Source organism: Cryptomeria japonica, chromosome 2 (assembly GCF_030272615.1).
Source record: "Cryptomeria japonica chromosome 2, Sugi_1.0, whole genome shotgun sequence".
Taxonomy (NCBI): Eukaryota; Viridiplantae; Streptophyta; class Pinopsida; order Cupressales; family Cupressaceae; genus Cryptomeria; species Cryptomeria japonica.
Window position 1 is genome coordinate 21,501,858 of NC_081406.1, and position 12,160 is coordinate 21,514,017.

The following is a 12,160-nucleotide window of genomic DNA, read 5'->3' on the forward strand; positions in this document are numbered from 1 at the left end:
CCCCATGTCAATCATTTCTACTATGAAGTCATCTTCGATAGCTTAAACTGAGTCTCTATCTGGAATAGGCTTGGCTATCTCAGTCATCCAATGACCTATTGCATCATCTACTTCAAGAAATGTCTTTGTTTTGAGTCTTTTTGGCTTAGACACCTTTCCAAGATACTTGCTGACCATATCTTCTATAGGGATTGTAATCGGTACCACACTACATTTCTTCCCAATAGCAGCTTCTAACCATCGCAGAGTGTTTACAGGTTCTTTGGATGGTGGAGTTGTCTGAGTACTTGGTGAATTAACAATAACCAAAGTGTTCATGGGATTCAATTCACCCTTTGTTTCTTTACCTATATCCATTTCTTATACCGCAAGTTCACCCAAATCCTGTTGGTCCATAATTACTTCAACCTCTTCACTTGGATCTAGGTCTACAATAATCTCACTCAATTTTGGCTTTTTGTTGTTTTTCTTGCTCCTTGACCGAGTTACTCAAGATGCTGTAGAACCTAACGGTGACCTTTTTGATCTCCTGGGTTGGATTTTTTCAACAATTGGCTTTGAACCACCTACAACATCAAAAAGTTTATTAGTGGAAGAAAGAGGAGGTTGAGTCACAACATGTGAATCAACTCTTAGTTCAAGGGAGGATATGAGTGATCCCATCTTAAATTTCTGGTCTCTCAACCACTTCTCAGTTCTCCTTACAACATTAAAAGTTTTAGCTTGAATATTATCATCTTCCTTTTTTATTCCAATCAATCTTAGGGATTGGCTTCCCTTGAACTTCCTTGTTGAATTCAGGATCCAGAATATCTTCCCCTGTTTCCTCCTGTACTCCGGATACATTGATAGGAAGCCTCATGGTGATTATCTATTGCAGAGTAAATCTTGACCACAATCTTCTCCTTACTTCATATTCATCACTACAATTCTCCCAGTAATCCTCCAGCTAGGGTTCCTGACAAAAGTGATCGTCTACATTTAGGTATTCCCTGGCATAGCCTCTGCTATCAAACCTTCATCTAGCAACATAGGGCTACAGGTTCATCCTCTTAAATTCCAAATCCAAATTTAAAGCATTGGATACGGACTTATATTTGTAGTATCCAAGTTCAATAGGAAAGACAACTCCAAATTCACCTTTTGCCCCAACCTTTTATCAATATGAGCTAGTTGCCTGCTCACCTCTATGAGTACATAGCTATCAAAGGCATACATAGGTAGCCTGAATGGTTCACCTTCAAAACCACCTACCCGAAGATAGGTGAACCTGGGAAATTGGATGAAGAAGCTTCCATATATGCTTATCAACTTCATCGCTTCAATTGACATTCTCTTGTTCACATCACCCTGTAGTTCAAAAGAAAGCCTCCCTGCAAAGACACCATTCCATCTGGCAATATGTTCTACATGTTTCTATTGTTGTAACAAAGGATAGTAATCATAAACCCTAATACCATCCACCCATGTTTCATTGAGTAAGCCAGGCCAATCTCTGGTACAAGCTAATATGTAGAAAAGATAAGAGGACATATAAAAACTAGACATACCCACAAAGTTACTCAAACCTTCATGGAGTCTCTTTGCAATTACCTGCACCTAGTCAAGATATTTGTCACCAGATAATAGCACCTGGATGTAAAAATACATCCAATCCTCCTAGTAAAAGGAGTGTGAATTCCCTTTTAGCCTATTTAGCAGTATAACAATGTCTCACACTTTTGTGATGAATTGCTCTTTGGTAAGGGGCTTCGGCAGCCGTGACCCTCCCTTTTGAACTTTAACGAGCCAGTTTCTTGCAATTACACTTCTATACACATTCTTCTTCTCAAAGAAGAAGTCGTATGAGGTCCCAATTGACCAGTCCTCATATGATTCCTTGTGTGGGATTCCCATATCCACCATTACTATTTCTCTATTGATACTAACGAACAGCTCACCATCACTGGTTCTTATGCATCTATTCTCTACATCATACATATTCATGCAAGTTACCACCAAATCCGGACATGGTGCAGCAAGTGGAAATGCAACGGCTTCAATGAGACCAATTCTAACTATTTTCTCCATTATTGAATCATCTTGAGGGTTCTTGGTTCTTTCTAAGAAATCCCCTAGATTGGCGTGAGCCAAGGAAGTATCATCTAGTTCTGGTAATATGCTCACTATACACGATGTCTGACCAAGCTTCGGCAATACCGGCCTCATACTGCTTATCTATACTTTTAATCAAGTAATTCTAGAATAGGGTAGAATTCTACTCCAAGAAACTAAAGATTTTCTTCCTACACTGATAAATTTTAAGAACTAAAGAAATACAACATAGGGGAATCATCTGAACTTACCCGTTACCACCATGAATCTGTGAAACCTTCTCAGGAAAGTAGAGCTAAATTTACCTTCGGCATCTCCAATTCGCTCAATTATAGTAGCTGCAACCCTTACAAATTATGGAGATGAACTCATATATCCTTTTAAAATAGACAGGAAAAAACTGAGAAAAACTACACATGCTTCATAATGATTCATTTAAACATGTGAAGTAATAGTGAAATGACTAAAAATCTGACACTTTTTTAATTGCCCATCACTTCCCCACAAACAGTTGATGTCCTCATGATTACTTTCCAAATTTAGAATTTTAAACCATTAGATGTCAGGAATATTCCTTCTTGCCGCGTTGCCTCCAGTGTTAGCAAAGTCTTTAGAATCAACTTGAAGTGAACCTTTTGAACCTTGAACCATCTCACAAAGAGTTCAATGGTTCAAGTTCATCCAGGAAGAATGATAGTGAACTAGTGGCTCAAAACAATACTGGGAATGAGCAATAACCATGACTAACAAGAAAAGGACTTTGAACCTTGAACCGTTGAACCAAAAAGACAATTGGTTCAAGGTTCATGCTCAAAACCGACTTAAAACACACTGGCAATGCTCGTTAAATAACATTACACAACCGTAACTCACAAAAAGACGTTTTGAACCTTGAACCAAGAAAAGGTTCAAGAGTTCAAAGTTAAAAATGCATAACAATAACGCACCTACTTTGGTGGAGATAAAGGCCGCTAAAGACATTTACCTAAAACGCGCCTTGAACCTTGAACCAGTTGAACTATTTTTAAAGTTCAACAGTTTGGGTTCAAAATGAAGAGGTACAAAAGACTTGAAAGAATAGAGACACCAAAAGGCAACCTGCAAGCTTGGAAATTTTAATAAAAAATTGAGGGGGTGCTAACATCAGCTCTGACTGGGGACTAGGCCTATAAGGGAACTAGACATGAACCCAAAGATCTCTGGTTTCACAAATAGACTTTATTTAAAGACCAAAACAAACACAACAACAAAAAAGACACTACAAATTAAACAAGCCAAAATTTATGTACAAAACCACGAGGGACTCTCGTTTACAATTGATATAATTTCAAATCCTAGCCGTTATAGGCCAGGGGAAGAGAAGAACCATCTTGATATGCAATTTTCAAAGAGTTAGGACCTTTTACCTCCTGAATCATGAATGGTCCCTTCCACAATGATTCGAACTTTGTATGTGCTCCTTTTGGTTCCCTTCTTCTTTCCTAGAGCAAGACCTGATCACCTAGCATGAATTTTTGTGACTTGGATCGCTTGTCAAATATCTTCTTTATCCTCATCTGATGCTTTGTTATCCGATCTACTAACTTGTCTCTTTCCTCATCAATCGTCATCAAATGCATAATTCATTTTTCTAGAGAATCTTGAAAATAGGCATGCTCAATAATAGTTTGTAACTTGGTAGCTGGAAGTTCCAGAGGAAGTGATACCTGAGCTCCTACACCATAGATCAATTCAAATGGTGACATCCCAATAGCTCTTTTCGGTGATGTACTATCAGCCCAAAAAGCTTCATACAATTTTTTATGGGCCAATCTTTGAAATTTTCACTCACCAATTTTTTCATAATATTTATAAGATTTTTGTTACTGGATTCCACCTGACCATTCCCCTGAGGATAATAATCAGAAGAATGAGCGAGAGATATCCCATGATCATAGCAAAATAATGAAATCTGGGTAGAAGAAAAATTGGTAGCATTATCAGCCACAATTTTTTGTCGAACACCAAATCGAACTAGGATATTCTCTTTGAGAAAGTTAGAAACAACATCAAAAGACGTTTTCCATACCGGAATGGCTTCAACCCATTTGGTAAAATAATTTGTGGCTATCAACACTACCCCTACACCTGAACCTGATGTTCCACAACTACCACTGAACTCCATTAACCACAAACTTTCTTCTCCCTTTGGCTGTGATACACCTCCCGCTCCCTCATTATCAAACAAAATCATGCAATTTAAAAGCTTGTTTTCACTCATCAAATTTACAATATATGTAGTGGTCTTTGCAAAAACATCAAATTTACAATATATGTAGTGGTCTTTGCAAAATCTGGAATGAATCTCCTTAGAAAATTTACTTGTCCAAAGAAGGATCTGACTGCATTTCTATTTGATGGTAGACCTAGTTGTTGAGTTGCCTTCACTCTTTCAGGATCTACTCTTACTCCTTCCTTAGAAACAATATGGCCAAGCAACTTACCCTCTGTCACCCCAAACACTGACTTTTTTGGATTTAGGGACACCCCATGTTCAGGACACCTCTGTAACACTTGTCTCAAATCCCTTAGGTGATGTTTTCTTCTCTTTGAAAAAATAGTTAAATCATCAAGATACACCACAATTATCCTATCTTTCAAATGACCAAAGGATATATCCATAGCCCACTGAAAGGTGGCCCCTGCATTAATCAGACCAAATGGCATTATGTTATAAGAAAAATTACCCCATGGAGTAGTAAAGGCAGTCTTATGTTGATCACTTTCTAAAACATTGATCTGATTATAACCTGAAAATCCATCAAGCATGGACATCATTTTGGAACCTAAAATTGTTTGCAAAATGTGGTCCATTGCAGGTAATGGGTAGTTATCTTTTAGACTAGCTTGATTTAGGTTTCTAAAACCTACACAGATCCTTATTTCTCCATTTTTCTTCTGAACAAAAACTATATTGGCTATCCATGTAGAATGGTGAATGGGGTATATAATCCTAGCCTTTAGCATTTTATCTACTTTCTGAAATATGGCTTCAGCTACTTTAGGATTGAAACTTATAAGCTTTTGTCGAAAAGGACTTACTCCAGGCTTCAGGGGAATGTGATGTTGAAATTTTCCATCCCTGAAGTTCTTTAAGTCATCATAGCACCAGGTGAAAACATCTTTGAATTCCAGTAGCAAACTAATGAATCTTTCTTTCTCCACGGGAGTGCAACATTTTCCTAGATTTACATATTTGGGATCATCTTCATTGCCAATGTTAATTCTTTCATAGCCTCCATCCTCTTAAACTATAGGAATCTATTCACCTTTTCTTTTCTTGTAAGCATCATGATGATCAAAAAGGCACTCTAAAGAAACCAATCCTTTAGGAATCTTATTCCCTTTTAATTGCATAATTCCATCACTCAACTCCTTGGCCTATTTAGGTGAAAACTCTTTACATTCTGAATCTGAACCTTCAAAATATGTGGTAGAAAATGTTTCAACACCCTACATGAAATTATTAATTTGCTTATCATTTTCAAACACTTGCCAAAACTCTGAGTTATTAGGAACACTAGGCCGATATATTAATTCGACTCGATAAATATCATCAACAAACTTAGGGTAAGGAATCAATGAGGAAGCTGATACAACTAAGGAGTTTGCTTTAGAGTTCTATTCTCTAAGAATAGCTTCAATAGAAAATGCATCAAAATCTTCGATTTCATCCCAAAATCTATTACAATAGTGTTTTAGCCTTTCATTTTTTTACATTAAACAACCCCTTGACCTATTTTACAATCAACTCTGCATCTCCTTTAACTTGCAAAAGTTTTACTCCCAGTTTCTTGGCTTCAACTAAACCCAATAACAAAGCCTCATACTCACCTGTATTGTTTGTGTTCTTGAACTCCAATTTAAAAGAAAAAGGGATATGAGTACCAGAAGGAGGAATCAACACTACCTCTGCACCTGAACCTGACGCTGCACAACTACCATCGAACTCCATTAACCACAAAATTTCTTCTCCCTTTGGCTGTGATACACCTCCTGCTACCTCATTAACAGACAAAATCATGTAATTTCTGAATTGACATTCATGATATAGAATTTGGGCTCTTAGATCATCAGAGGGAAAAATAGTGAATTTAGACTTAGGTTCAGACTGCAAAATGACTCGCTGTTTTCCTACATGAATTGTGGCTTGAGACCAATCCATTTTTATCTCACCTCCTAAGTCTCTATAGAATGTACAACTTAGGAGCATGCCATAGCTGGTAGGAATGTCAGCTATTAGAATAGTCATCTTGATTCTTTTATTCAGGTGAGTAGCAAGAACTACTTGAGCATCCTTGATTTGTCCTAATAGGAGAATTTGTTTAGAGTCCATTGAATAACATCTGCCAAAAGTTTTTGTCAAGGATAACCCCAAAGCTTTGGCTACTGCAGAGGGAGTTATATTATCTGATGCACCTGAATCTATAATACAATTGTTTAATTTATGACCATTTATAAACAACGATATATAAAAGGGCTCAGGTTTTGACTCAAGGGAAAACAAAGTATCATCTATTTGGAGGGCAGTTATTTCAGGGGTCCTTTCATGAGCAACATGATAAGCTGATACGTCACTATGGGAAGACAATGTGGCATTTACTGACTGTTGTGTTCCATTAGCTTGTAACACATTATTTCCTTTTACAAACTGAACGAGTCTATCCAATTCTTTGGGATTTAATTTAAGATACTCGGCAGGTGTAATTTGAATTTGGGGGGATTTGCAAAACTCTACAATATCAAATGAACTTTCCTTTTCAACAGACCTTACCAATGGGGACTCTTGAAGCTTTTGATCATTGTTATGAAATTATGAAACAATTTCCTTACCTTTAAAATGCATAGAAGAAGATGAAGAAGCGCCCTAAGGTTTTACATTTTGTTGATTTCTTGTGAGCACAACACATGAAGGATCTTCTAAAGTAACCAAAATGTCACCTCCTCTTTCTGAATGCAACTCGTACTCTTGGAAGTGGATTTCATAGTCACTAGGTTGCTTTAAAGATTCCTCTTCACTCCATTCATTTGAAATCTCTTTAGAATTCATCAATTGTGCATAACACACCATCTCAAGATAGGAACTGCCATCATGTTCGTCTATAAGATGAAAAACACACATACTCCCCTTAGGTGGTGGTGCCTCAATTGCCAATCTTTGTTGGATAGGGGGTAATTGCAAATATTTGTTTCCAATGCCCAAAGACTGATTTATATTCCTCCTAGGTATGTCTTGATAAGGGGATGAGTATGATGTATTGGCTTTAGGTAATTGTCTTTTAAGAGTTATTACATCATTCATCAATCTCTAGATCACAGGGTCTGAAAAAGTAGAAGGTCGAGCATTGGGTATATGTACTTCTCTTTTCCATTTCCCTACAATGATTAGATCATCTTCCAACTCAATGACAAGTGTTTTGGCAACACCTAGGTTTGCAACTCTTTTCCTGTAGATCAGGAAACCTATCTTTGAAGGCATGGAATTTATAAAAAAACATTTCAGATTGTCATCTGAGGGTTTTTTATTGACTGGAATTTTATGTACAATCTTATCAAATTTTTCTACAAAATCCCTCATAGACTCTAGAATCTCTTTCTTTAACTGGGCCAATTGAGCTAAAAGAGAGTGTTCATCTTCAGCCACTTTGAATCTTGCCTCAAACCTTGTTTTCAAGTCTTGCCAATTAGTTATCACATTGTTTGGCAGGTGATAAAACCAATTTGTCGTTACTCCAGTCAATGTTTGTACAAATAGTCTCATGGCAACATCCTCATGTTGAATAGCTATTATCCCATAGGCAACATTGAACGCATTCAAGTGTTCATCAACAGTGGTTTTCCCATCACCACTAAATTTTGGCAAGTGATCCCTCGCTCCTTTGGGTAGGGGATTCAGATTTAAACCCAAGTTCAGTGGACCTACCATAGCTCCCCAAGGATTATTTACGACCATTGGATAGATGATATTAAGAGGATTCAGATTGATTATATTTGGAAAGAAATACTGTGCAAGGTCGGATCTTGATAGACTGAGGATACGGGAAGTGAAGGAGATGGGGAAGCAGGCCTACTTCTTGCTTGTCTTTGAGGTGAAAAAGTGGGTTGAAAATTTAGGTTCTGCAACTCTTGAAAAATAGAATCAACTATCCCTTCCCATCTTTGAGACCTATTATATCTTCTTGACTCCAGTCTTGCAACTAGGAAACTAGAGATTCTGGGTTTGATCCCCAGTAGAGTCGCCGAAAATCTGTTGGTTAACATATTTGTCTCATTCTTCAAATTATAATGTTTCCTTTCTTTAAATAATAATATGACTCTTGTACACCCCTTTATGAAAGAAAACAAAAAAACCAATAGTTGGATGAACTAATTAAAAATCCATCCTCTGCATTAGAGGGAAGCTCCTCGTATGATTTGCAATGAATTTTATGTAGAAAACTTAGAAATGAAGACACTTTTAACCAGAAAGCATGAAAAGGCTTTAGCATTCATCTATCAACACAAAGGAATGCTTCTAAAATAAACTAAGAGAATATTCTGATGATCAATTTCAAATAAGAGCTCACATACTCCTATTTCAACACACACTCATTTCACAAATTCAAAGCAAAGAAAATGCATAGTAGTATGATAACTAATTGATTCTCTCTCATGTCTTATAGGACAAGGGGTATCAGCACAACTCAATCCAAAATGAAGTTACTTGCAAATAACGGTAACAATGAATCCAGAAAACATAAGAATACCTGATAACAAAGTGATATTATGCACATTAGCTGATTTCTAAAGAAAGATTGTCAATCCTCAAACACACAAATTCAAAGACTGCACATCATAACATTTCATTGAAAAACCAATCATTCCAGTTTTAGGAAATTCACAGAAAACAGACTTTTTGTTTGTTCCTTGAAAAATCACAGTTTTTCGGACCTTAACATAAACTTACTTCCTAGCTTAAATAGCCTCTAGGCTCATAGGTTGTTACATAATAATTAAAACTTCACTTTAACCAGAGGTTAAAGAAACTGTTTGCTTAAAAAAAGAGAAACTAAAATAACAGCCACAGAAAGGCCGACAGCTCATCCCCTAATTAATCACGACTCCATCATGGCAGATTAAGCCACTGGTCTATCCTGCTTTGCCGCAGAACTGTGCACGCCATGCCACTCTAGATGTGCCACCGAGAAGTTCAGGATGACATGAAAATAGGAGAGTCCAATATGCTGAATTTGTTGCTTCTAGACCTCCTTATCCATATTTACTTGTGTCACCCTTGCCTTGTGCGCTTCCAGATGATCAGAACAAACCATGAGCATTGACTCAATCTTGGCTACTTTTGAGAAATCATCCATAGTCAAGTATTTTGTCTTCTGAATGAATTGTATCATTTCTTGGAAGATTTTGGTCATATCTATGGCAGCTTCGATTGTTTGAGCATCATCTTTCATGAGTTGGATGTCAATACATTTAAGATCTTTCTGCATTGTATCGGTTAAATCTATCAATCCCTTTAGCAGTTTAGTGGATTCTTAATGGCCCTATTTGATAATTGAATTTTGCCACTCCATGTTTTTCCTTGATACATACAATACATTGTCATCCACACTTTCCATAGGTTTTTCAGCCAAGAACTTCATCACACCAATTTTTTATATATCATTCAACTGTGTAAGAACTGCCACCCATTCGGTCCTTTCTTTCTCCTAGGCAATGACCTCTAATTCCAATTCCTTGCTCAAAGTCACAGCATCTTCATATACTTTCACCAAACTGACAATATAGTCTGAACCTTGTTGAATTATGAGATCCAGCCATTTATTGAACATCTCCATGACCATTTTGTTTCTTTGAACTTGGTCCAACATCTTTTAATTTGCTGGAGATTTGGGATCAAATGATATTGCCACCTATGACAAGGGTTGAGGATTTGGATGGTGAATGGAATTGATGTACTCAGCCATTTAAGTGATGATCTGCTTCGACTCCCTTTTATCCTTCTCATCCTTCCATGATCTAGAAATCATTCTCTTCATGGAAGACTCCAAGTATTTCACATCAGTGGCTCGTGAAGCAACCCATAGATCAATATTTTCTATTGTGAAGTCATCTTCGGTAGCTTAAACTGAGTCTCTATCTGGAATAGGCTTGGCTATCTCGATCGTCCAATGACCTGTTACTTCATCTACTTCAAGCATTGTCTATGTTTTGAGTCTTTTCAGCTTAGACACCTTTCCAAGACACTTGTTGACCATATCTTGTATAGGGATTGTAATCGATACCACACTGCGTTTCTTCCCAACAGCAGCTTCTAACCATCACTGAGTGTTTGTAGATTTTTTGGATTGTGGAGTTGTTTGAGTACTTGGTGAATTAACAATAACCAGAGTGTTCATGGGATTCAATTCACCCTTTGTTTCTTTACCTATGTCCATTTCTTGTACCGCAGGTTCACCCAAATCCTGTTGATCCATTATTACTTCAACCTCTTCCCTTGGATCCAAGTCTACAACAATCTAGCTCAATGCTGGCTTTTTGTTGTTTCTCTTGCTCCTTGATCAAGTTACTCGGGCTGCTGTAGAAACTAATGGTGACCTTTTTGATCTCCTGCGTTGGATTTTTTCAACAATTGGCTTTGAACCACCTGCAACATCAACAATTTCATTAGTGGAAGAAATAGGAGGTTGACTCACAACATGTGAATCAACTCTTAGTTCAAGGGAGGATATGAGTGATCCCGTCTTAAATTTATGGTCTGTCAACCACTTCTCAGTTCTTCTTACAACATTAAAAGTTTTAGCTTGAATATTATCATCTTCCTTTTTATTCCAATCAATCTTATGGTTTGGCTTCCCTTGAACTTCCTTGTTGAATTCAGGATCTAGAATATCTTCCCCTATTTCCTCCTATACTTCGGATATATTGATAGGAAGCCTCATGGTGATTGTTTGTTGCACAGTAAATCTTGACCAAAGTCTTCTCCTTACTTCATATTCATCACTACAATTCTCCCAGTAATCCTCCAATTAGGGTTCATGACAAAAGTGGTCATCTACATTTAGGATTTCCCTGGCATAGCCTCTTCTATCAAACCTCCATCTAGCAACATAGGTTTGCAGGTTCATCCTCTTAAATTCCAATTCCAAATTTAAAGCATCGGATACGGACTTATATTTGTAGTATCCAAGTTCAATAGGAAAGACAACTCCAGATTAACCTTTTGCCCCCAACCTTTTATCAATATGAGCTAGTTTCCTGCTCACCTCTATGAGTACATAGCTATCGAAGGCATACCTAGGTATCCTGATTGGTTCACCTTCGAAACCACCTACCCAAAGATAGGTGAACCTGGGAAATTGGATGTAGAAGCTGCCATATATGCTTATTAACTCCACTGCTTCAAATGAAATTCTCTTATTCACATCACCCTCTAGTTCAAAAGCAAGCCTCCCTGTGAAGACACCATTCCATCTGGCAATATGTTCTACATGTTTCTATTGCTGTAACAAAGGATAGTAATCATAAACCCTCATACCATCCACCCATGGTTCATTGAGTAAGTCAAGCCAATCTCTGGTACAAGCTAATATGTAGAAAAGATAAGAGGACATAGAAAAACTAGACATACCCACAAAGTTACTCAAACCTTCATGGAGTTTCTTTGCAATTGCCTACACCCAATCAAGATATTTGTCACTGGATAATAGCACCTGAATGTAAAAATACATCCAATCTTCCCATTTAAAGGAGTGTGAATTCCCTTTTAGCCTATTTAGCGGTATAACAATGTCTTGCACTTCTATGATGAAGTGCTCTCTGGTAAGGGGCTTCAGCAATCGTGACCCTCCCTTTTGAACTTTAAGGAGCCAATTTCTTGCAAATACACTTCTATACACACTCTTCTTCTCATAGAAGAAGGTGTGTGAGATCCCAATTGACCATTCCTCATATGATTCCTTGTGTGGGATTCCCATCGCCGCTATTATTGTTTCCCTATTGATACCAACTAACAACTCACCATCACTGGTTC

At 37.4% G+C, this 12,160-nt stretch overlaps 1 protein-coding gene across 1 annotated transcript; it reads right to left on the reverse strand.

Annotated features, from left to right (window-relative positions):
* Positions 1–5,869: 5,869 nt before the first annotated feature.
* Positions 5,870–6,298, reverse strand: LOC131858954 (uncharacterized). Its single transcript, XM_059212451.1, has one exon. The coding sequence runs from the start codon at positions 6,296–6,298 to the stop codon at positions 5,870–5,872; it is 429 nt and encodes a 142-aa protein (XP_059068434.1).
* Between the last annotated feature and the right edge of the window lie 5,862 nt (positions 6,299–12,160).